The sequence below is a fragment of the Schistocerca piceifrons genome, chromosome 2, assembly GCF_021461385.2.
Source record: "Schistocerca piceifrons isolate TAMUIC-IGC-003096 chromosome 2, iqSchPice1.1, whole genome shotgun sequence".
Classification (NCBI taxonomy): domain Eukaryota; kingdom Metazoa; phylum Arthropoda; class Insecta; order Orthoptera; family Acrididae; genus Schistocerca; species Schistocerca piceifrons.
Genome location: NC_060139.1, coordinates 76,412,603 through 76,437,945, shown reverse-complemented (window position 1 = coordinate 76,437,945; position 25,343 = coordinate 76,412,603). Strand labels below are relative to the sequence as shown.

The following is a 25,343-nucleotide window of genomic DNA, read 5'->3' as shown; positions in this document are numbered from 1 at the left end:
TTTACGTGCCACTGTCATTACCTCCCTTTCCTGTTCCAGTCGCGTATGGTTCGCGGGAAGAACGACTGTCTGAAAGCCTCCGTGCGCGCTCTAATCTCTCTGATTTTACATTCGTGATCTCCTCGGGAGGTATAAGTAGGGGGAAGCAATATATTCGTTACCTCATCCAGAAACGCACCCTCTCGAAACCTGGCGAGCAAGCTACACCGCGATGCAGAGCGCCTCTCTTGCAGAGTCTGCCACTTGAGTTTATTAAACATCTCCGTAACGCTATCACGGTTACCAAATAACCCTGTGACGAAACGCGCCGCTCTTCTTTGGATCTTCTCTATCTCCTCCGTCAGACCGATCTGGTACGGATCCCACACTGATGAGCAATACTCAAGTATAGGTCGAACGAGTGTTTTGTAAGCCACCTCCTTTGTTGATGGACTACATTTTCTAAGCACTCTCCCAATGAATCTCAACCTGGTACCCGCCTTACCAACAATTAATTTTATATGATCATTCCACTTCAAATCGTTCCGCACGCATACTCCCAGATATTTTACAGAAGTAACTGCTACCAGTGTTTGTTCCGCTATCATATAGTCATACAATAAAGGATCCTTCTTTCTATGTATTCGCAATACATTACATTTGTCTATGTTAAGGGTCAGTTGCCACTCCCTGCACCAAGTGCCTATCCGCTGCAGATCTTCCTGCATTTCGCTACAATTTTCTAATGCTGCAACTTCTCTGTATACTACAGCATCATCCGCGAAAAGCCGCATAGAACTTCCGACACTATCTACTAGGTCATTTATATATATTGTGAAAAGCAATGGTCCCATAACACTCCCCTGTGGCACGCCAGAGGTTACTTTAACGTCTGTAGACGTCTCTCCATTGATAACAACATGCTGTGTTCTGTTTGCTAAAAACTCTTCAATCCAGCCACACAGTTGGTCTGATATTCCGTAGGCTCTTACTTTGTTTATCAGGCGACAGTGCGGAACTGTATCGAACGCCTTCCGGAAGTCAAGAAAAATAGCATCTACCTGGGAGCCTGTATCTAATATTTTCTGGGTCTCATGAACAAATAAAGCGATAGGTCGGGTTGAAAACCAAAGTGTTTAGGATCTTTGGTAGTGCAAACTCTGCCGCACGGAGCGCGGGCAGAGAGTCTGGCTGGAGTAGGGCGGTGGAGCAGGTGTGTTGTGTGACGCTCCCGCGAGTTGCCGCGTTTTCGGGGTTTGGCAGCATGTAATTGCGCTCGACTTGCTATGATAGTTTCTGACACGGTGTCACGGACGGAAAGCATAAGTTGGTGCACATCAAGAGCCCGTTTCGCCTGGTGACCGTGTCGAGAAGAAGGCTCGCCAACATCCAGCTTCTGCAACAACGACGGCCGACAATGAGTGACTGTCGCCACCTCCTCGACCGACGACTTCAAACCTTCAATCAACCAACAAGGAAGACTGGAAGCACGTAAAGTTTTAGAACTGTATGGCAGGCCTCAGCTTTTAAAATTGTCCCATTTGCCTCTCAAAATTACAGCAACTTAGCATGAACCTTTGTTGCTCATTGTCCCAATTGCATTACCATGCGGTGTCCCTTCCTTTTCCGGAATGAACCTGAGTGTCGTTGAAATTCAAACGCCAGCACTGAAGTGATATCATTCCATTTCAGTGCTTTAATTTCCGAGTTCAGTTGAAGTATTCATAGCTGGCTACAATCTTTAGATTACACAAGCACAAATTAAGAGTGCGACTTATGTTACCATATTTTAGCTTACCTGTGACTGCACCTCAGCTTGGTACGTACTAAATTTTACTATTGTTAATTGTTCATAATCATTTAATTCAAGTTCAAAGTTAAATCTCTTATTTCTAAATCGGGTAGATTCAAGTATCTTTTGAAATGATTGTTGAGGTAGCCCAAGACTAACCTTATTTTATTGAATTTCGTAGCGCTTCAGAAACAAAGTTCGCCATTAATTTCAGTCACTAAATTAACTTTCAATTTTCCGGTTTTATTAATTCTTTTGCTAAATTAAGTCAGAGTGTAGCGAAATTTATTACTTCTGACAAACATTCAGTTTTCACACAACACGTGTCAACCTTCAGTTGCCACGCTTTTAGTGCTAATTATATGTGCATTAATCTTTCATTTTCAGTTATTATAGTAATTGCCCATAGGACTGGCGACCGTAATTTTCCCCAAATCTCAAATATCTAATTACCGCCAATTAACTGTTAACATAACGACCGCACATTTACTTTCTTTATTAATTTTACCCTTTTATAAAAATTAATATCCACCAATTTCATTAGAATTTTTCCTTTCATTTAGATCTAACCCTTTCCTCCCTCTTTACCGACAAATTAACTTCGGCGACGTTTGCTTTTCCCAAATTTCCATTAGGTGCACGCAGTTTAATTTTTCACTGCCATTAAGGTCGATAAGTGAGGGGGAGGTTACAAGTTCTTCTCCACTTGAGGATACCAATGTCGCCAGTGAATATTATCATTGATGTCCTTTCATCCAGAATTTTAAACTCCTGGTCTTTTGTTCCATTTCCATCATTGCTTCTTCGTTGAGCAACACGGGCGAAAGCTTGTCTTACACCGTTTTCAATCCGAGAACTTCGTTCTTGGTCTTCCATTCTTATTGTTCCCTCTTGGCTCTTGCACATATTGTGTACTACACCCTTTTCCCAATACGTTTAATCTACTTTCCTTACAACTTTGAATATTTTCCAGCATTTTACATGGTCGAATACTATTTATAGTTCCACCAATCCTATGAATGTGTCTCGTTTTTCCTCAAGTGTTGCACTTCGTCAGGACTTCCGCCTTGGTGCTTTAACTTTCCTAGAGTCATATCGAATATCATCAGACAAATCTAATGCTTTCTGTTCCTGTCTTCTAGGTATTATTCTTGTCAGAAACCTGGATGTATTAGCAGATAAACTCAATGTGCGACAGCTCATACACTTACTTTTGTCTTAGGGATTCCGCGTGTTTCATTTTTCCGAAAGTCTGGTGATATAGAACCAAACTCATCGATATTACTAACAAAAGTCAACAGTCGTCTGGTTCTCACTTTCCCGAACGATTTCACAAATTACGAAGGAATGTTGGCTATGATTTCCGCCTTGTCTGATCGCTAGTCTTCCAAAGTTCTGCTAAACTATGCCTCTAATACTACATCACTTGCGTCTTTTATATCGATTTCCAATGCATCTTCTATCACTTCGGACATTTCCTTCCCTTCGTTGAAATCTTCATTCTACTCTTTCCATCTATCCGCTCTCTCCTTAACAGTGGGATTCCTGATGCTGTCTGTTGATCTATTCCGCTTTTAATTTCAAGAAAGCTTCCGCTTTTAATTTCAAGAAAGCTTGTCTTGACTTTTCTGCATGCTGAATCAGGTCTTCCGACGACTATTTCCATTTCGATTTCTTCGCATTTTTCAGCAGCCACTTCACTTTCGAATTCCTGCTGTTCCTATTTATTTCATATGGGGTATGAAACGAAATTTTTAACTGCTTTGCGAATTTCTTGATGGAAAGGACACAGCATGGACAGTCATCGACCAATGATGAAGCAGCTTTATGTAAGCCCCAGAGAAAATTATTGGGATCCTTGATTTTCTTATTGGATAGTAATCCAATCTTTTTTGGTTAATCCAGTTTTCTGTAATGATGTACAACCTGATAAGGTTGTACTTATAACCGCCCATCTGGAGCAGCTTGTAAATATGAAAGAAAACATAAAACCGGAAATATTTCGAAGTATAAAATTGTGCTGGTAAGTTTATGGAAGAAACTTTTCAGTTCTGAAGGCTTTGATATCTGCTAAACTGAAAAAATGTTTTTTACCGATTTATAATTCCAGTTAAAGCATATGGCTGTGAGACATAGAGATAAATGAGTTCTTTATTAGAAAACTAATAGTAACTCACAGAGGAATGGAAGGATTGATGTTGGACTACGTGAAGAAAAATCATGTATCAGACGGCTCAAAGAGGAATGGGAGGATTGGTGTTGGACTACGTGAAGAAAAATCGGGTATCAGACGTACAACAGAGGTCAGCGACATAATGGAGGGAGTGAATATCTTGAAATGGGAGTGGTCTTTTCAAGTCACTTGAGGAAAAGATAACAGATGGTCAAAACAAGTACTAGATATGACCCAATTTTGCCAAAATGGTCCAGAAAGAAGACAATCAGTCAGGTGGGAGAGTGACTTAATGAAGACAACTGAATTAAATTGGCAACAGGAATCTCAAGATTGGCAAAAATGGAAGAACCTGCTTGGGATTCTATGTTCCATGCTGACTCAAAAAATGGTTCAAATGGCTCTGAGCTCTATGGGAATTAACTTCTAAGGTCATCAGTCCCCTAGAACTTAGAACTACTTAAACCTAACTAACCTAAGGACATCACACACATCCATGCCCGAGGCAGGATTCGAACCTACGACCGTAGCGGTCGCGCAGCTCCAGACTGTTGCGCCTAGAACCGCTCGGCCACCCCGCCCGGCAGGCCACAACACCAGGTGATGGAACTGTCTGGTGATTATGGTGATTATATTCAGTCTGATCTTGATACTGTTTCAAAGTGATGAAACAGTTGGAAAGCTGCTTTAAATATTCAGAAATTCAAAAACCGTACACTTTGCAACACGTAGACACACAGTATCCTACGACTACAATATCACAACTGGAATCAGACAAGTCGTAAAATTACGTGGGTTCAAAAAAGTCGTACAATTACCTGGGTTCAACAATCTGTGATGGTATGAAATAGTATCATCACGTAAGCTCAGCAGCAGGTAGAGAAGGTGGTAGATTTCTGTTCATTGGTAGGATACAGGAAACGTGCAGTCATCTGCAGTGGATATTGCTTACACAACACTCGTGTGACTGATCGCAGAATACTGATGTTGTGTGTGACACCAGTAGCCAATTGGACTAACAGTGAATATTGATCGAACACGAAGACGGGCATGTAAGGGATAGTTAGTATCGCAGAAGAGCGTCCCGGAGATACTGAAACATCTTAACTTGCAGACACTTGGAAACCGACGGCAACTACGCCGGGGGAGCGTCCTTACAAAGTTTCAAGATCCAATAATAAATAGGTATCTATCTACACTACAGCCCCCAGAAAATCGTTCCCATAGCAAAGCCGAACTCGGGACCTTTGCATTTCGCAGGCAAGTGTTCTATCCAAGCACGACTCACGACCCGTCCTCACAGCTTCAGCTGTGGTAATACCTCGTCTCCTACCTTCCAAACTTCACAGACGCTCCTCTGCGAACATTTCAGAACTAGCACTCCTGGAAGATAGGATATAGCGGAGACATGGCTTACCCACAGCCTGGGGGATGTTTACGGAATGAGATTTTCACTCTGAAAAAGTGTGTGGGCTGATATGAAACCACCAGGCAGATTAAAACTGTGTGATGGACCGAGACTCGAACTCGGGACATTTGCCATTCGCAGGCAATTGCTCTAGCAACTGAACTACCCTATCACGACTCGCGACGCGTACTCACAGCGTCAGGTCTGCCAGTACCTCCTCTCCTACCTTCCAAACTTCGCAGAAGCTCTTCTGCGAACATTGCAAAAGTGGCTAAGCCATGTCTCTGCAGTATTCTTTCTTCCAGGAGTGCTAGTTCTGCAAGGTTTGCAGAAGAGCTTCTGTGAAGTCTGAATGGTAGGAGACGAGATACTGGCAGAAGTAAAGGTGTGAGGACCGGGCGTGAGTCGTGCTTGGGTAGCTCAGATGGTAGAGCACTTGCCCGCGAAAGGCAAAGGTCCCGAGTTTGAGTCTCGATCCGGCACACAGTTTTAATCTGCAAGGAAGGTACGTATCAGCGCACACTCAGCTGCAGAGTAAAAATCTCATTCTAGTTAACTGTTCACTCTTTCATTATTTATACGATGTGGAAATAGTATTAGAGCTATGTACCTCAATCGGTGAAAACGGATCCCTTATAAGATAACTATGTTGTCCGCATGTCAATCCGACTGTTAAAAACGCTTTTTCTCAGGAGCATTTAGACACATCAAGTTGAAATTTATATCACATACTGAGGTCTATGTTCCCTTGGCCTTCTAAAATGTTGAAACTCCTAAGTCAATGCAGTCACAAGATAAGGCCATTTATGCTACATATTTTAATAATCGAAAATTCACTCATCGAAACCTATAGGGTACTTCCCGCTGACAAAGAGTCATGAACTTTTGCAAGAAGCAAGCTTTCACAGTAAAAGCACAGGAAAAAAACCCGAAAGTCGTTTTCTTTTTATTATGTCACATGAAAAAATATGTCTTTTGTTATTTCTTATCCGATGTAAAACTTTCAATTAAAACGATCAGTATTTCCGCATTCACACTCGCTGGGTCGCAATGGTAAATGTCAAACGTCAGGTAACGAATGACGTTAATGCTCATATCACGGGTTTCGGCACTTATCCTCCACGAGATATCCAGGAGCGATCACTACACGTTTACTACGTGTTTCAAGTTGAGTTCAAATGGTTCAAATGGCTCTGAGCACTATCGGACATAACATCTGTGGTCATCAGTCCCCTAGAACGTAGAACTACTTAAACCTAACTAACCTAAGGACATCACACACATCCATGCCCGAGGCAGGATTCGAACCTGCGACCGTAGCAGTCGCGCGGCTCCGGACTGAGCGCCTAGAACCGCTAGACCACCGCGGCCGGCTCAAGTTGAGTGAAACAAATATTAGCAACCGCAGTAAAGTCATTCCTCGCCTGTTGTTTGACTTTTACCACTACAACCCATTCAGCCTGAATGACGAACTACTGGTGATTATAATAATGGTCGCCTGTCTCCTGCCTGACTTTATGTAACGTTTACATTGACGAGCCAAAGGCACTGGTACACCTGCCTAATATCGTGTAGAGACCCGGTGAGCACGCATAAGTGCCGCAACACGACGAGGCATGGACTCAACTAATGATGTATTGCTGGAGGGAACCGACACCATGAATCCTGCACGGCTGTCCATAAACCCGTAAGAGTACGAGGGGGCGGATATCTCTTCTAAACAGCACGTTGCAAGGCATCCCAAATATGCTCAATAATGTTCATGTCAGGGGAATTTGGTGGCAGGCGAAAGAGCTTAAGGTCAGAAGAGTGTTCCTGGAGCCACTTTGTAGCAATTCGGGACGTGTGGGGTGTCGCATTGTGCTGCTGGAATTGCCCACGTCTGTCGAAATGCACCACGGACATGAATGGATGCAGGTGATCAGACAGGATGCTTACGAACGTTGTCAGCTGTCAGAGTCGTATCTCTTACTGCATACGCCCCACGTCTCGCATTCGGGAGGACGACGGTTCAATCCCGTCTCCAGCCATCCTGATTTAGGTTTTCCGTGATTTCCCTAAAGCGTTTCAGGCAAATGCCGGGATGGTTCCTTTGAAAGGGCACAGCCGATTTCCTTCCCAATCCTTTCCTAACCCGAGCTTGCGCTCCGTCTCTAATGACCTCGTTGTCGACGGGACGTTAAACACTAACCACCACCATACGCCCCACGCCATTCCAGAGCCTCCACCAACTTGAGCAGTCCCCTGCTGACATGCAGGGTCCATGGATTCACGAGGCTCTCTCCCCACCCGCACACCTCCATCCGCTCGGTACAATTTGAAACGAGACTCGTCCGACCAGGCAACATGTATCCAGTCATCAACAGTCCAATGTCGGTGTTGATGGGCCCAGGCGACGCATGAAGCTTTGTGTCGTGCAGTCATCAAGGGTACACGAGTGTTCCCTCGGCTCCGAAAGCCCATGTCGATGATGTTTCGTTGAATGGTTCACACGCTGGTACTTATTGATGGCCCAACACTGAAATCTGCAGGAATTTGCGGAAGGGTTGCACTTCTGTCACGTTGAACAGTTTCCTTCAGTCGTAGTTGGTTCCGTTCTTGCAAGATCTTTTTCCCGCCGCAGCGATGTCAGACATTTGATGTATTACCGGATTCCTGATATTCACAGTATGCTCGTGAAATGGTCGTACGCGAAAGTCCCCACTTCATCGCTGCCTCGGAGAAGCAGCGTCCCATCGCTCGTGCGCCGACTATAACACCATGTTCAAACTCACTTAATTCTTGATAACCAGCTACTGTAGCAGCAGTAACAGATCTACCAACTGCCCTGGACACTTGTTATCTTATATGTAGGCGTTGCCGACCGCAGCGCGGTATTATGCCTATTGACATATATCTGTATTTGAATGCGCATGCCTATACCACTTTTTTTGGCGCTTCAGTGTACATTATTGAAGTTAAGATATTCTCGAAAGTAAATTAAGCTATTCTCGATAATCTTGGAATACCTGGTACCGATATCTTGCCAGTATGAATGTCGATACCAGGCGAAAATTGCCGAGATTCTCGATTCCGGGAGTGGATGAACTGTCTACATACGTAATTAAGTTTGCTCGTAGCCCTCAGTGTGCGAGTGCTCTGCGCCCCTGGATAGTTATTTAACGCTGGGCTGAGATCCACAATGCACAGCCCAGGATAGTCGAGGACAATGAATGGTACATGCGGTCACTCGAGGAAAGACAGCTGTGTCCGATACAAACATAGCTGCCGTTATTGTGTAAATGGGAAGAGACAGAATCGAATACGATTCGTAGAAGCTTTTGTGTGAATGATATGTATTTGAAACGATCGCATTTATGTCACATCTTATCGACACAGGAGAATGTATTTCGACTTCGCACGCAAAGACAAAGACTGCTGTACAGGTTTTCTACTGGTCGTTCACAGTTAGCTGGCTTTGCGTACAACGTGACAGTCAACGTATTTTCGTTTGACGAGAATCTATAATCTCACATTCGTAATGTGTAAGCATTCAGAGGAAGAATCATCATCCATTTCTGGCGTTGAACGTTGTCGTGTGGACACATAGAGTCCCTCTTCGTGTTTCAGTGGGAAGCTGCACGGCAAAGGTGACTAAGGAAGAAATATTGAATGAATAGAGCTTCTATTCTTCTCAAATCGTCATATTTCTAATCCCCTGAAAGATACAGTCACTGCCCAGACGTATGCACATTTGAACGTAAATGGCGTAATGAAATAGACTGAAATGTATCTGAACATGACATTAAATGGGAAATGTCCTCTGTAGATGGACGTAATACATTACTGTTAAGTATGTGGCAAAATGATGTTCTTGGCTGCTGTTGGTAAGGTAATAAATAACGAAATGTAATGATTTCATATTAAGTTTCCGTTTATTTTTTGTCCTTCAGAAGAGAGGGCGTGTGATAAATATATGACCGGACAATGTATGTGGTACACATTTTACATCAAATGGGAAAACATGCAGCTGTTGGACCCCAAGGCAAGTGATTCACTTCAAGATTCAGCGGGAGGGTTCGAGTAGCGTCCCACGAAGAGCACAGTTTTCGTCTGCTGGTCCAGTATGAGGAACACGAAAGGGTGATCCGCTTTGAAGATGATGGGGCTTGGTGGCTCGTTATAATCAATGGACTCAATAGCGGCCACCAGTACAGCTGAAAAAAGAAACGCAATACTGAATATTTAAATGAAACTTTATTCCACACAAAAGAGCTTACTATTCACAAAAAGTAAAATCTAAAGTATAGATTTCTAAGAAACCGAATGATGAATGAAGAAGGAAGTTGGCTATAAATAATGGCACCGGAAGAAGTGAACTCTTTTGGATAAATTATGTTAAATTAACAGAGAAAATGGAAAGAAAATGTCCGTGAGCGCAATCCATTACATGTGCTGCAAATACAGGGCTATTACAAATGATTGAAGCGATTTCATAAATTCACTGTAACTCCATTCATTGACATATAGTCACGACACACTACAGATACGTAGAAAAACTCATAAAGTTTTGTTCGGCTGAAGCCGCACTTCAGGTTTCTGCCGCCAGAGCGCTCGAGAGCGCAGTGAGACAAAATGGCGACAGGAGCCGAGAAAGCGTGTGTCGTGCTTGAAATGCACTCACATCAGTCAGTCATAACACTGCAACGACACTTCAGGACGAAGTTCAACAAAGCTCCACCAACTGCTAACTCCATTCGGCGATGGTATGCGCAGTTTAAAGCTTCTGGATGCCTGTGTAAGGGGAAATCAACGGGTCGGTCTGCAGTGAGCGAAGAAACGGTTGAACGCGTGCGGGAAAGTTTCACGCGTAGCCCGCAGAAGTTGACGAATAAAGCAAGCAGGGAGCTAAACGTACCACAGCCGACGGTTTGGAAAATCTTACGGAAAAGGCTAAAGCAGAAGCCTTACCGTTTACAATTGCTACAAGCCCTGACACCCGATGACAAAGTCAAACGCTTTGAATTTTCGGCGCGGTTGCAACAGCTCATGGAAGAGGATGCGTTCAGTGCGAAACTTGTTTTCAGGGATGAAGCAACATTTTTTCTTAATGGTGAAGTGAACAGACACAATGTGAGAATCTGGGCGGTAGAGAATCCTCACGCATTCGTGCAGCAAATTCGCAATTCACCAAAAGTTAACGTGTTTTGTGCAATCTCACGGTTTAAAGTTTACGGCCCTTTTTTCTTCTGCGAAAAAAACGTTACAGGACACGTGTATCTGGACATGCTGGAAAATTGGCTCATGCCACAACTGGAGACCGACAGCGCCGACTTCATCTTTCAACAGGATGGTGCTCCACCGCACTTCCATCATGACGTTCGGCATTTCTTAAACAGGAGATTGGAAAACCGATGGATTGGTCGTGGTGGAGATCACGATCAGCAATTCATGTCATGGCCTCCACGCTCTCCTGACTGAACCCCATGTGATTTCTTTCTGTGGGGTTATGTGAAAGATTCAGTGTTTAAACCTCCTCTACCAAGAAACGTGCCAGAACTGCGAGCTCGCATCAACGATGCTTTCGAACTCATTGATGGGGACATGCTGCGCCGAGTGATTATCGGCTTGATGTCTGCCGAATCACTAAAGGGGCACATATCGAACATTTGTGAATGCCTAAAAACTTTGAGTTTTTGTATGTGTGTGCAAACCATTGTGAAAATATCTCAAATAATAAAGTTATTGTAGAGCCGTGAAATCGCTTCAATCATTTGTAATAACCCTGTATAATTATAAAAACAGTATCAGAGTCAGTGGGCAACCCACTGTTATGTACATTGGCAAGGGACGTACACTAAAGGCTAACTGGGGAGCACTGCAATCGTGGATCATGTTGTCGTGTGCTTGCCACGACTTCACACGCGACGTGAAAGTAGTGTGCTTGGTGAGCGCTCAGAAACACATAGACGTGCCCGCCAACATCGCTCTTTAGTGGCAACACCACTTAGATCTTGTTCCCGAAAATGGAGACACGTGAAATGACAGTGATAACTTTCTTAGTGATTCTCAATGATATTCAGAGCACATTCGGGAAAAAAAAACTGTGGCGGTATAATCCGGCTCAAATGCGCTTACGAGGAGAACACGGAAGTGTCGTAACCTGATTTCTCAGAAACTTCGCTCAGTGAAAGAGGAGCCAAAATAAGCGAAAACGTTTGTCAACTTATCTGTAGGTACTTGACCGTTTCCAAGAAAAAGACCGTCAAAGTCTTCGAGTCACTTTAAATGTCTTTTAGCGGGCGTTAAGCTCAACGGAATTAGTGGTACAAAAGATAGCGTCTCGGAATGTCACTTTTGCGCCCCTTGTTCGAAACCTGGTTACTGTTTTTCTTTTACTTTCTTATTTTCATTTATCTACTCATGTCCGTAGAAGGCTACTACACGAACATTTATCAAGTTAGGGGATAGAAGGGCGTTATATTAATTGTACAATTACGACTGGGTCCCACAATAAGTGATATACATTTATTACTTGTTTGTACAGGATATTTTCAGCGGCACAATCTTTCTAAATTCTCATATGCCTATATTTAATTTTTACATCAGTTCTTAATGCTTGTATTTTATTCTTACGTTCATTGTTGAGGAAGACTTGGTGCATTTTCTTGGGTGACACTGACTGTGGGAACATTCGAGGCGTAGAAATTCCGAACACCACGAGCATCGGCGAAGGCAAATTTGTCAAAGTGACCATTTATTCCTACGAATATCCTTCGGGAAAGAAACGTCGTTAACACTGTCGAATATTTCACGCTTTGGCAATAATTTCGCGGCAAACCACACGCAGCAGATCACTTTTCCGGAAACTGACGCTTGCTACTGATTGTGAATCGAGATTCACCATAGGAATTCCACCAGACACAATTTAAAACAATTTTTCCAATTTTTTAAATTCATTCACCAGACATGCCATTTGCAGACAAATAAGGACAACATTATTTCAGTACACATCGCAAAACGTTTGTCTAGTAATCATCTATGGACATATATAAATGAAAAATTAAAATAGAAATGATAAACGGGTTTCGAACACGGGGCGCAAAAATGAGAGGCAGAGACGCTAGCCACCGTGCAGTCACTTCGACTGACATGATTACACGCTAAAAGCCACAAAACGTTTTTGCAATATTTCAGAAATGCATTTTAACTGTGTTAATATGTTTCACACGGTATGTAACTTTATAAAATGCAGTCGAAATTTTATTAGTAGATGTTGCTTTATATCTCGTAACTACTACGAGAATTTACTTGGCTATTCTTCATTGCTTACCGCCTTTTGTTTTGTCGTAATGCAAGAACACTTTTATGGCTTTTAGTGAATGCGCTTAGTACAATACCTAGGCACAGTTCAAAAAGTGTCTTGACAGATTTGTTACGGAGTGGTAAATTTGTCAGAAAGAAACATGGTAGGAACAATACAGATTCTGTAAGAAAACTATGTTCCTCATACTTCGGACGTAAAATTCGTGATCGGAGTGCTGGGTGGTAAAAAAAAAAAGCCTGTTCCAAGTACCGGGTGGTTATAACTAAACTTTCTCTATTTAAAACGTTATAACACGGAAACTAATTACCATACGACTAACAGACTTGATAGCATTAATGACCAGAGTTTGAGGTGCACGAATTCCATGCCTCACAGCACCACCGTCCAATTGCAACTATGGCCATCTGGTGCCGCGGTCAGCCATCGTGATTCATAGTCTCACACACCTGACCAGTCACAGTGCACTTGGTGACGTATCAACATGAGCTTGGACAAATGGCGCAGGACATTATTGGTGAAGGTCTGTTAACAGAACAATAGTAATGCTGCAGCTGCACTCCCAGAATATCGCCGGCTGAAAGGATTACGGAAGGATAATCTTCCTCTATCTGCTGTGCGGAGCTTGATGAAAAAAATGAAATGACCGTATGGTATTGTTGGCCGGGATGTCCCAGTCGGTTTCGTCCGCCAAGATCAAGTATTACTTCAGCCGGCGCCACAACGGGCGACTTGCGGCCGGTGAATGAGGATGAAATGATGATGAGGACAACACAACACCCAGTCTCCGAGCGGGGAAAATCTCCAACCTGGCCGGGAATCGAGCTCAGACCCAGTGCATGGAAGGCCAGCAGGTTACTACCCAGCTAAGCAGGCGGACGGAGCAGGATGAAGAAGTTCGAATCAACTAGAGAACTGGGAAGAGGCCAACAACCGCTTCCACCACAAATGATTGTTGAAATCGCTATTGCTATGATAGGCAACGCTGTGCGCAGTTCCCGATCGCCAGGCATTGCGCGTGATGTGCCACTACAGTTGAACATCCCGTGATCCACTGTACGGAAGGTGCTTCGAACCATTCTCGAATTGTACCTGTACAAGATCCATATCGTACAGTAGGTTGCACCGCAACACGCACAGTGATGTGTTGACTTCGCTCTCCACGTCCTCGCAAGGACTAGGGCTGGCCCCGGACCATGCTATGGACAGACGAATCTTATTTTTGACATTAGAATTATATTAATACCTTCAGCTCCTGACGGGAGTTGATGTGTATCAACGGGGACAGGTGAAATTGTGTGCCCCGACCGGGACTCGAACCCGGGATCTCCTGCTTAGATGGCAGACGCTCTATCCATCTGAGCCACCGAGGGCACGGAGGATAGTGCGACTGCAGGGACTATCTCGCGCACGCATCCCGCGAGGCCCACATATCCATATAAATCTTATTTTTGTCTCACAGATGAGGTGAACAAACAGAATTGCCTATTGCGGGCATCTTCACCTCCAGCCACTGTGTACGAAGCTCCTCTGAATGGTGAACCTGTCACCGTATGGTGAGGCTGCACGGCTACGTTCATCATTGGCCCATTCCGATCAATGACCAAAGACGTGCAGGGTGACTGGCTAGAGTTACTGCGTAATGCTTCGCCAGCATGTCATTCCCGCCCTACAGGGGAGAGAAGCATTGCACTCAACACTTTTCATGCAATATGTGGCCCGAACTTGCTTCTCAGAAACATATTTGGAAACGATTGAATTATCGGCCAATCGTTTTCATATGCTTGGCCGGCACGATCAGCTGGTCTCACTCCCTGTGATTTCTGGTTGTGGGGCTACTTGAAGGACAGAGTTTACCGGGGGGAACGTTCACACATGTGCTGATCTGTTGCGCAGCATATCAAGAGAGGTAGACTGCATACCTACGGACATGCTACGTTCTGCTGTACAGAATGCAATCCTGCGCTTTCAGGCATTTCTGGACCCTAATACTGAGCCTCTTTTGTAACAGTAATGGTACCGGTATGATATGATGTACCGTAGCAGCACATTAAAATTGTTTCCACGGTATTGAAAAAATGGTTCTGAGCACTATGGGACTTAACTTCTAAGGTCATCAGTCCCCTAGAACTTTGAACTGCTTAAACCTAACTAACCTGAAGACATCACACACATCCATGCCCGAGGCAGGATTCGAACCTGCGACCGTAACGGTCGCACGGTTCCAGACTGTAGCGCTTTGAGCCACTGTATTGATTCTGCATTATTTCTCTTCTCCACGACCTTAACATTAATGCTACCAAGTTAGGTACTCGTGTTATTTTTCGTGTTATAGCGTGTTAAGTAGGGAAGTTCAGTTATAACCACATGGTAAATGGAAAGAGCCATTCTAGTGACTGTTCATTTTGTTGTGTTCATATTACTGGTTACAGTTTTTCTTCTTGTTGTTGTTGTTGTTCTTCTTCTTCTTCCCGCTCAAACACAAAAAAAAATTCGCAAAACAAAAAGTAATAAGATACACGTACCAGCCGTCTATATAAAAGTTCCTGGTAGATTTAAACTGTGTGCCGGACCGAGACACGAACTCGGGACCTTTGGTTTTCGCTAGCAAGTATACTACCAACTTTTTTTACTTACTTACAGGATTAAATCGACATTACTGAAATAACTGAATTACTGTTGGCAAATTTACAGTAGTTACATGTTCACAATCTTGACATTTTTTTCACTGTTGCACAAGGGAGTCTTTACAAAAGAAGCAATATAAGGAAATTCATAGAGGTTCTCTCTAGAAACTTGTGGGACTAGCACTTCTGGAAGAAAGGATATTCCGGAGACATGGTTTAGCCACAGCCAGAGGTTTTTCCAGAGTGAAATTTTCAGTCTGCAGCCTTATGTGTGCTGACATGAAATTTCCTGACGGATCAAAACTGTATGCTGCGAGCACGGTTCATAAATCGTTCTTGGATAGCTCGGTTGGTAGAGTACTTGCGCATAAAATGCGAAGATACCAAGTTCGAGTCTCAGTGTGATGCACAGTTTTAATCTGCCAGGAAGTTTCATATCAGCGCACATTTCGCTGCAAAGTGAAAATTTTACTATGGGAGGTTCGTCTGCATTTTGGCCTTTGGTATGTGACCCATAATGTCCTGGTCCTAAGCCATCAATAGTCTTTGCTGACAGGAATTTAATTGATGAAAGGAGAAGATGTAAAAATGCGGCAAATAAACGAGGCAAAAGGGAATACAGACTACAGACATATGGCTAGAGGATAGATGCAAGGTTGTGATAGCATGCACAACTCGGGAAAAGATAATGCCACCTAGAGGAAACTTAGACCTTCGAGGAAAAGAGAATCAACTGTATATCAAGAGCTCAGGTGGAAAACTTGCAGTTAGATAAGAAAGCTGAAGGGTGGTTGGAAAATATATATAAGAAACAACCTCGAGGACAATACTGTAGAAAGGAAAGCTGAAGTGAAGGAACATAAGATTGGAGATATGACACTATCAGAAAAATTTGACAAAGCACTGGAAGACCCAACTCGAAACAAGGTCCCAGGCATAGACGACGACATTACTCGGACTTGCAGAGGGTCTACGGAGAGCCAGCCATTTCAAAAATACTTAATCTGGTGTGTAAAATATATGAGACAGACGAGATAAGTCCGGAACCACGCGGCTGCTACGCTCGCGGGTTCGATGTGTGTAATGTCCTTAGGTTAGTTAGGTTTAAGTAGTTCTACGTCTAGGGGACTGATGATCTCAGATGTTAAGCCCCACAGTGATTAGAGCAATTTGAACCATCTGAACGGACGAAATACCATCAGACTTAAGGAAGACTGTAATATTCTAATTCCAAAGAAGACAGATCCTGATAGATATGAATATCACTGAATCATCAGTGAAGTCACGGTTCCAAACTTCTGACACGAATCTTTAATAGAGGAATGGAAAAACTGGTAGAAGACAACTTCGGGGAAGATTGGGGTACCTAGAAATGTAGGAACACGCAAGCAATAGTGATACTACAACTGATGTTAGGTTTAAAAAGGCAAACCTACGTTTATAGGAAATGTGGCTTTGAAGAAAGCTTCTGAAGAAGTTAACTGGAATACATTTTCCGGAAATCTGAAGATAGTACCTATAAAACAATGGGAGCGATAGGTTATACACATCTTGTACAGAAACCAAATTGCAGTTTATAGTAGTCAAAGGACATGAAAGGGAAGCTGTGTTTGAGAAGGGAGTGACACCTTTCTAGCCTGTTACCAATGTTATTCAGTTCGTACGTTAAGCTAGTAAGGGAAGACAAGAACAAATTTCGAAAGCGAATCAGACTTCAGGGGGAGGAAACAAAACGTTAAGGTTTCATAACAACATAATCATTCTATCAGTGACTATAAAAGAATTGGATGAGCAGTTGAAGCGTATTGAAAGCGTCTTGAAAATAAGTTATAACGTGAATACCAACAATAGTAAAACTAAAGTAATGCAATGTTGTCAAACTCAGCTCTATCAGGCTTCAGGCTTCTCTGGGTAAGATAGGAAGGGCGGGGGGGGGGAGAGGGGCGGGGGGGGGGGGGCAGGGGGGGGTAACGTAGGAAAGTATGTTTATGCCACTCAGTGGGCTATGATTCATCATGTCATATAGAACTCCTTATGCTACTGTTTCTGTGCAAGCCGGTAGAAAAGACAGGGCACCTTGTCCAAAAGTAACAGATGGTCATGTCATATGGACCGGGACCTATGGGAAAGTGATGCGGTAGGCTAATCTGTCCTTGAGAGACGACAGATAGTAGCAAAGCCCGCATTAATTTTGGCGCCAAGGAGAGTAAGGTACAGTGCTAATATTTAATGCCTAACAGATTAGGAAACCGACGTGGCAATATTGAAAACTTTACACCTATCGATGTCTATTATTATTATTATTGTTATTATTATCATTCGAATTTGACAGCTCGAGACCATCTGAAACAGTTGATTTATAGCATCGTTTTCTTTTCTTTCTTTGGAGGGGTTACCAACACTTTTGCATTCCATTTTTTTAAGTGTTTGTATATTTTCTCTGATTTTCTGCATGTTTTCTATGTCTTCGTCTGATATTAGCAACTTTGGTAGATCTTTATTCTGTAGACCATCAAATTTGGGTTTTTGTCAAAGAAGTTGATTTTTTGACACTTTCTTCTTGTCTTTCCATTTAAGTGACCATAAAATATAATCCTCCACTTTTTCATTGTGTCTTCTATATTCCTTGTTTTTTTTCAGATTCCAAATCCCATTTACGTACTTTAGATCCACAATTTTCCGAAATACTCTACTTTATTTTTCTACAAATTATTTAACTGTTTAGCTGTGTCAATGGCGAGACGATCTGACATATAAAGACACCCGATTTTAATCGCAACGTCGTAATGTCTCAGTTTTTTTATAATAGAAAAGGACTTTTTACTATTTGTCTTTGTTAAGTGTAATGCCATTCATATTATTGTGGCTCTATTTACGTTACCTGCTTCGTTCAAAGCATTTGGCTGTTTTTTTTTTCTCCATGATTTAAATTCTGAAACTTCCTTTATTTTTTCAAGATTCTCTCGCTTTTCTCAAGTTTCGCTTTATTTGCTCCGTCTTCTTGATGTTTATATAATTACTGTTCCAATAGTTAATAATTAAGCCACATCAGTTAACTAAAGAATTAATTTAATGTTACGAACTATGGCGGATATTGCTGACCTATTACGAAAGTGCACAATGCGCAAGTAGTCAGGAATTAGTAGGACACTGTGCCATTGAGACTAGCTATGCCCTTCATGATGTTAACACATATTAATCACAAGTGCATCATTTTAATTAAGAAAGCGATTTATAGTTCAATTTTGACGAATGAAACAGTAGTCTGAAGTGACGAAATATGGAAACAGATCCTCTGCATTATTCTGTGGATACTGTGGCGATTAAAGTGTTTCAATCATCTTCTGTGATCGTTATTGTGATTACTGAAATTAGACTGGCTGTCATATAGTACTGACTGTGATAAATAAGTTTTTTCGTCATTTTTATTTGGGCTAATAAATGAATTGGCATCCAATGTACCAGACATTATTGTAGCACTATAGCATCCACTCCAAACTTCACTGGTTTAAATAGCATGTTAGAAACTATGGACTACAAAGACGAACTTTAATGCAGACATTGAAACAACTTTAAAAGATATGCGATAAACGGGCCTCTTCTTTGTGGCCTAGGTGAAAATCGAGTGCAGTTTGCTATAACTCACTTTAGTAGTGCATTCTAGATAGCTCTCCCCATGCACCTGTCCCCAAACTACATCTTGCACAGTTAGTATATGCAGTGCAGTAATGCGTCATAGCAGGAACTTCTCCTCTTTCTCAATGTAAAATTTTTTTAGGAGAGGAATGGCTACGCTTGGCACCCCTTGGGAGAAATCTGTGTTTAGGCAGTGATTATTTTGTAATTTAAAAAATATTTTGACCAGTGATTAGTTCGTCTTAAAACTATGTGTCTGAAGTGGGAAAACATAATTTGGCTAGCAAAGAGAACTCTTTTGTATAAAGGGTATTACATGTGGCAAAGATTTATGTTGAACAGTGAATATTTGCATAGAAGGTTGATTTTGAAATTGTCAACCACTGTCAAATATTTCCAGAATGAGATTTTCACTCTGCAGCAGAGTGTGCGCTGATATGAAACTTCCTGGCAGATTAAAACAGTGTGCCCGACCGAGACTCTAACTCGGGACTTTTGCCTTTCGCGTGCAAGTGCTCTACCCTCTGAGCTACCAAAGCACGACTCACGCCCAGTACTCACAGCTTTACTTCTGCCAGTATCTCGTCTCCTACCTTCCAGACTTTACAGAAGCTCTCCTGCGAACCTTGCAGATCTAGCACTCCTGAAAGAAAGGATATTGCGGAGACATGGCTTAGCCACAGCCTGGGGGATGTTTCCAGAATGAGATTTTCACTCTGCAGCGGAGTGTGCACTGATATGAAACTTCCTGGCAGATCAAAACTGTGTGCCCGACCGAGACTCGAACTCGGGACCTTTGCCTTTCGCGGGCAACTGCACTGCCATCTGAGCTACCGAAGCACGACTCACGCCCACTACTCACAGCTTTACTTCTGCCAGTATCTCGTCTCCTACCTTCCAAACTTTACAGAAGCTCTCCTGTGACCCTTGCAGAACTAGCACTCCTGAAAGAAAGGATATTGCGGAGACATAGCTTAACCACAGCCTGGGGGATGTTTCCAGAATGAGATTTTCACTCTGCAGCGGGGTGTGCGCTGATATGAAACTTCCTGGCAGATTAAAACTGTGTGCCCGACCGAGACTCGAAATCAGGACCTTTGCCTTTCGCGGGCAAATGCTCTACCATCTTAGCTACCGAAGCACGACTCACGCTCAGTACTCACAGCTTTACTTCTGCCAGTATCTCGTCTCCTACCTTCCAAACTTTACAGAAGCTCTCCTGCGAACCTTGCAGAACTAGCACTCCTGAAAGAAAGGATATTGCGGAGACATGGCTGAGCCACAGCCTGGGGGATGTTTCCAGAATGAGATTTTCACTCTGCAGCGGGGTGTGCGCTGATATGAAACTTCCTGGCAGATTAAAACTGTGTGCCCGACCGAGACTCGAAATCAGGACCTTTGCCTTTCGCGGGCAAGTGCTCTACCATCTTAGCTACCGAAGCACGACTCACGCCCAGTACTCACAGCTTTACTTCTGCCAGTATCTCGTCTCCTATCTTCCAGACTTTACAGAAGCTCTCCTGCGAACCTTGCAGAACTAGCACTCCTGAAAGTAAGGATACTGCGGAGACATGGCTTAGCCACAGCCTAGGGGATGTTTCCATAATGAGATTTTCACTCTGCAGCGGAGTGTGCGCTGATATGAAACTTAGTGACAGATTAAAACTCTGTGCCCGGCAGAGACTCGAACTCGGGAACTTTGCCTTTCGCGGGCAAGTGCTCTACCATCTGAGCTACCAAAGCACGACTCACGCCCAGTACTCACAGCTTTACTTCTGCCAGTATCTCGTCTCCTACTTTCCAGACTTCACAGAAGCTCTCCTGCGAAACTTATAGAACTAGCACTCCTGAGAAAAAGGATATTGCGGAGACATGGCTTAGCCACAGCCTGGGGAATGATTCCAGAATGAGATTTTCACTCTGCAGCGGAGTGGGCGCTGATATGAAACTTCCTGGCAGATTAAAACTGTGTGCCCGACCGAGACTCGAACTCGGGACCTTTGCCTTTCGCGGGCAATTGCTCTACCATCTTTTTTTTTATGATGTGGGGTTCGAACCCGCGCTCCCTTACGGGAACCAGAGCTTAAATCTGGCGCCTTTTTTTTTAACATATGCGCCAGTTTGTAATAAGAATAGAATGAACAAAGTGTATATCATTGCTAGGCTGCCGTAGCGCAATATAAGAAATGAAAAGTCTTCGTGAGGTTTTTTTTTTCTTTTTTTTTCTTTTTCTTCTTTTTTTTTTTTTTTTACCATATGCGCCAATTTGTTATAAGAATAGAATGAACAAAGTGTATATTATGGCGAGGCTGCCGTAACGCAATATAAGAAATGAAATATCTTCTTGAGTTTTTTTTTTTTTTTTTTTTTTTTTATGGTGCACAAAAGACTATCACTTCATAATTGAAGGAAGGTTGCTCCGCTCGCTCTGCGAGAGAAGGGAAATGTGAAAGCGAAAATGGGAAAGAAAAAATGCCTTCTGCATTGGTGAGCATCTGAATAGTATCGTAAAATTCCGACAAGTACTAAAGTCCCAGGAAGCAAATGGGATTCATACATACAGGTCACTGGCAACCTCTGCGATCCGAAAGATTGTATTTGAAGCATTTAACCGTTAATTATGATGTTCAGCATATTTCCAAATATCCTCCTGTAGTCACAGTGTTGTCTCATTTTAAAGTGTTCAATTTCTATGTAAGAATAATAGTCGAGGAAAGTAGCATGCCTATTCTGCATAATAAACGATGCTGTGTGGCCCATGATCCACGTTGCAGCGTTGTTTTTTTGCTCGTGGATATCTCAGTTTTTGTGGCTGAATGATCTCTAAAAGATCTACACCACAGGGCGTCGTACGGTCTATCACCGACAATCGTTGACGAAGAAATGTAGTAATTTCTTCTGCATGTCCGCACGTGAACCTATGAAGAAGCGTATCGACCCTTCCGCATGTGTCACAGTTGGGCGTTGGATGAAGGCCAATTTTATGTAGCTTTTCATTCGTTGCTACTTTATCGTTGACTGTTAGATACCAGTCGGCTATGACGCGTGACGGTAACACGTCGCTGTGCACATTCCGCCATACTATACTCCAATGTGTATGTGGATGTTTTTCTTCGAGACGATTCCTGTGGTTTGTTGTCGTGAGAAGGCCATAAAGCTTCCTGTTCGTCAGGCTTCCGTTATCGACGATGTTGTGTCGAATGTAGCTCATTTCCATGTAGTACAGTCGCACATGTCGGTAAGAAAGTGGAATGCCGGCGATATTAACGGGTGGGTCAAGGCTATGAGGCTTCCGCCGCTGAATGAGGTTTGTGATGATACTGGTCCTCCGGGTACAGAACTCCTTCCTGATGCGATTTAGGAGCAGGGTGACACATTTTTTGTGTACTTTAATGAGGTTAAGGCCACCTTTGAACGAAGGTAAGGTTAAGGTATCGAATTGAACTTTGAAAATGTGCCCCCTAAAAAGAAACCAACATAACGCTTGTTGTATACTCTTGGCTAGATGGTCGGAGAATGGAAGAATTTGCGCCAAATAAGTCATCTTGCTCGTAATGGCGATCTCGATGGTCTTAACTTTCTGTAGTATGTTCAAGTCACGGTCGGAGTGAAGTATCAAAGCAGCACGTAATTTATTAAGCATGTGTGACCAGTTCTTCGTCAGGAATTTGTCTGGTTTGGCCTCAAAAGTAACACCGAGGGTTGTGTGAGAATTCTTGACCTTGCACCAGGTAACATGGGATATGTCTCCGATACCGCCACCGATCTGCAAAGCTGTGGTTTTAGTTCTATTGAGTATTGCTCCTGAAGGAAACGTGAATGTTTGTAAAAGAGTTTCCGCTGACAGAAGTTGTTGCGATGATGACACAGTGACGCATACATCGTCAGCATACGCAATGCATGGGATAGTGACAGACTCGACGCTAAGTCCGATCCCGCTATGCGCCAAGTTGTTCAGTAGCGGCTCCACTGCAATGGCGTACAAAATCATTGACAGAGGACATCCTTGGCGGACGGACTGTTCAATGGAAACTTCTTTTGTAAAATGGCCATTAATGAGAATCCGTGAAGAGGCGTTTGTAGTAAGTTTGGGAATTAATTCTATGAGATGAAGTCCAAAACCTAGTTTCTTCATGCTTTTAAAGAGGAAGTCATGACGTACACGGTCATAAGCCTTCTCAAAATCTAGAAAGATCAGAGCGCCCTGTCCTTTGGTTTCAGCATACGAACAGATGATGTCCCTCAAATCGCAGGCTGCTGAGATTGCACTTCGGCCTTGCACTGCACTGTACTGGTAACTGCCCAAAACCTTGTACATAACAGTTTGCATCCTTAGCTTAATCGATCTGGTGATGATTTTGAAATCGGCATTCAGGAGTGTGATGGGTCGCATATTTTCGACCTTCCTGCTGTTCCCTTTTTTCGGTATGGGCAGGATGATACCTTCCGTAAATGCCTTGGGTATAGCTTCCAGGTGCCAGAGTTCATTCGCTATCTCGAGGAGTGTCGGACCGAGGAGGTTCCAGTAACGCTGGTAAAACTCAGCGCTGAGACCGTCGGGTCCTGGTGACTTCCCTTTCTTTGCACTGTGGACCGCCAGTCGGATTTCGTCCTCTGTGAAAAGAGATTCCAGATTTGCAGTATCCTGTTGCGACAAGCGACAGCTCAAGGTCCTAAGAAAATCGTCGCAGGAGTGTTCATCAACGGCTTGCTTCTTGTAAAGTTGACTATAATAGTCGTAGACGTGCGAGATGATGTCACGTTGCTTCGTGATGGCATTCTCAGCGTCATCAACGACGGCTTCAATCAACATGGCTTTACACCGTTTCGTCGTTCTCAGGATGTGGTACAGAGAGGCCCGTTCTTCGGCGGCAACGTCCTTGGGGTGGGCTCGCACGATGATGCCTTGCATTCGTTGGCGTTGTATCGCCGTGATTTTCGCTTTATATCGTTTGATCTTTATGTCGATATCGCCAGAAGGATTGTTAGCGCGACTGTACAGTTCTCTCAAACAGCGATAATAAAACTCAATAGTCTGTTCCTGCCAAAAGCTTTTTTGTCGGGCGTAACTCATGAGGGTGAGGCGTAATTTAGGCTCAGCACACTGAATACACTACTGGAGAGCGCTATCGTAACGACGTCGTTGCCGCTGGAGCTGTTGCCATGTTATGTTTACCTCCTCTTCAAGTTGGGCATCCTGCAGAAGGCCGACGTTCAATTTCCAGTAGCCTTTCCCGTTATATGTGCTGGCGGCGTAGGTTAAGGTAACACTGATACGCACATTGGTCGGAGATGTTGACAGGAGCTATGTCACAGTTCACAGCGTGTCGCTGGAGGGCCTCGGACACATAGATCCTATCCAGCCGACTGGCAGAATGACTGGTTACGAAGGTGTACGCTACCCGTTCACCGTGCAGTTGTTGCCATGTATCGTGAAGACGCATGCCATGAATTAAATGTTCAAGTTCGATACATCTGTTCGTGTTAGGAGTTTGGTCTCTGTCGTTAAGCACACAATTGAAGTCACCACCGAGGATGAGATGTGCACGATAAGCGCTAAGAAGAATGGGAACCTCGTTTTTATAAAATGTTGAGCGATCTCTCTTATGAGTGCTACCTGAGGGAGCGTACACGTTAACAATCTGCTCACCATTCACTCGAAGAGAAATGCCACGACCACTAGGCAGCCGCTGCACATCCGTAAATGGTATACCGTCGCGCAGAAGTATGGCAGTGCCTACAGCATCCTGGAGGTTGATGTTATCAATGAGAACGTAACTGGGCACTTCTAAGACTGTGAATACCTCCTGTAGGAGGGCAATGTCAACGCTGGTACCATACATGAAATCAGTTTAGCGAACGGAGTTTCACCGCACTTTGAATTCTATTGACGTTAAGTGTGGTAACGTTGTAGGTTTGGCTATCGCACATGATGGTTCAGAGGACAATGAGCTCTGTGTTGGGTCGTTCTTCTCGACGTCTTTGAATCAAACTCGTTGGGAACGTCTGGAGTACTCAGAGAGTGGAAATGTCGCAGCGCGATGATCATGCGCGAGAGCAGCTACTGCTGCATCTCCTCGTCCTGCTGCCACCACGGCTCATTGCTGTCGGGGTGCTTCGCGGTGCGCGCGCCGCCCTGCCCGCCACCGCCGGCTGAGTCTGTCAACGTGGTCGCATCCGCCTGACCACCACGCGGGGCTGCGACTGACGTCATCGAGTTCCTGCGGGAGCGCTGCTGCAGCTGCTCGCTGCTCTGCTCGCTCTTCCTCTTAGCCGTTACGGTGCTCTGTTCCCTCTCAGCGCTCAGTAGTGCCTTCAGGTGTTTGGTCTGTTCACGAATGCGTTCTTGCCTCGCGGTGTCCTCGCAGCGCACGGAGCAAGAAGATTGAGGTTCAGTCTCGCTGCCACTTTCTGACATGTGTACG

General features: G+C 43.7%; 1 protein-coding gene and 1 non-coding gene across 3 annotated transcripts in view; both read right to left on the bottom strand.

The window, feature by feature from the left end:
- LOC124776206 (leukocyte elastase inhibitor-like) overlaps positions 1–25,343 on the bottom strand; it is a 208,841-nt gene that overhangs the window by 29,199 nt on the left and 154,299 nt on the right. Inside the window, exon 8 of one of the 2 annotated variants that reach the window (XM_047251047.1) lies at positions 9,248–9,548. The exons of the other annotated variant lie outside the window; for it this stretch is intronic. Coding sequence (XP_047107003.1) covers positions 9,391–9,548 — 158 coding nt within the window. The 3' untranslated portion in view covers positions 9,248–9,390. Of the gene's footprint in view, positions 1–9,247; positions 9,549–25,343 lie in introns of those variants that run through there. 2 annotated transcript variants of the gene reach the window in all.
- Positions 13,955–14,029, bottom strand: Trnar-ucu. Its single transcript has one exon. It is a non-coding gene; the product is annotated as a tRNA-Arg (tRNA).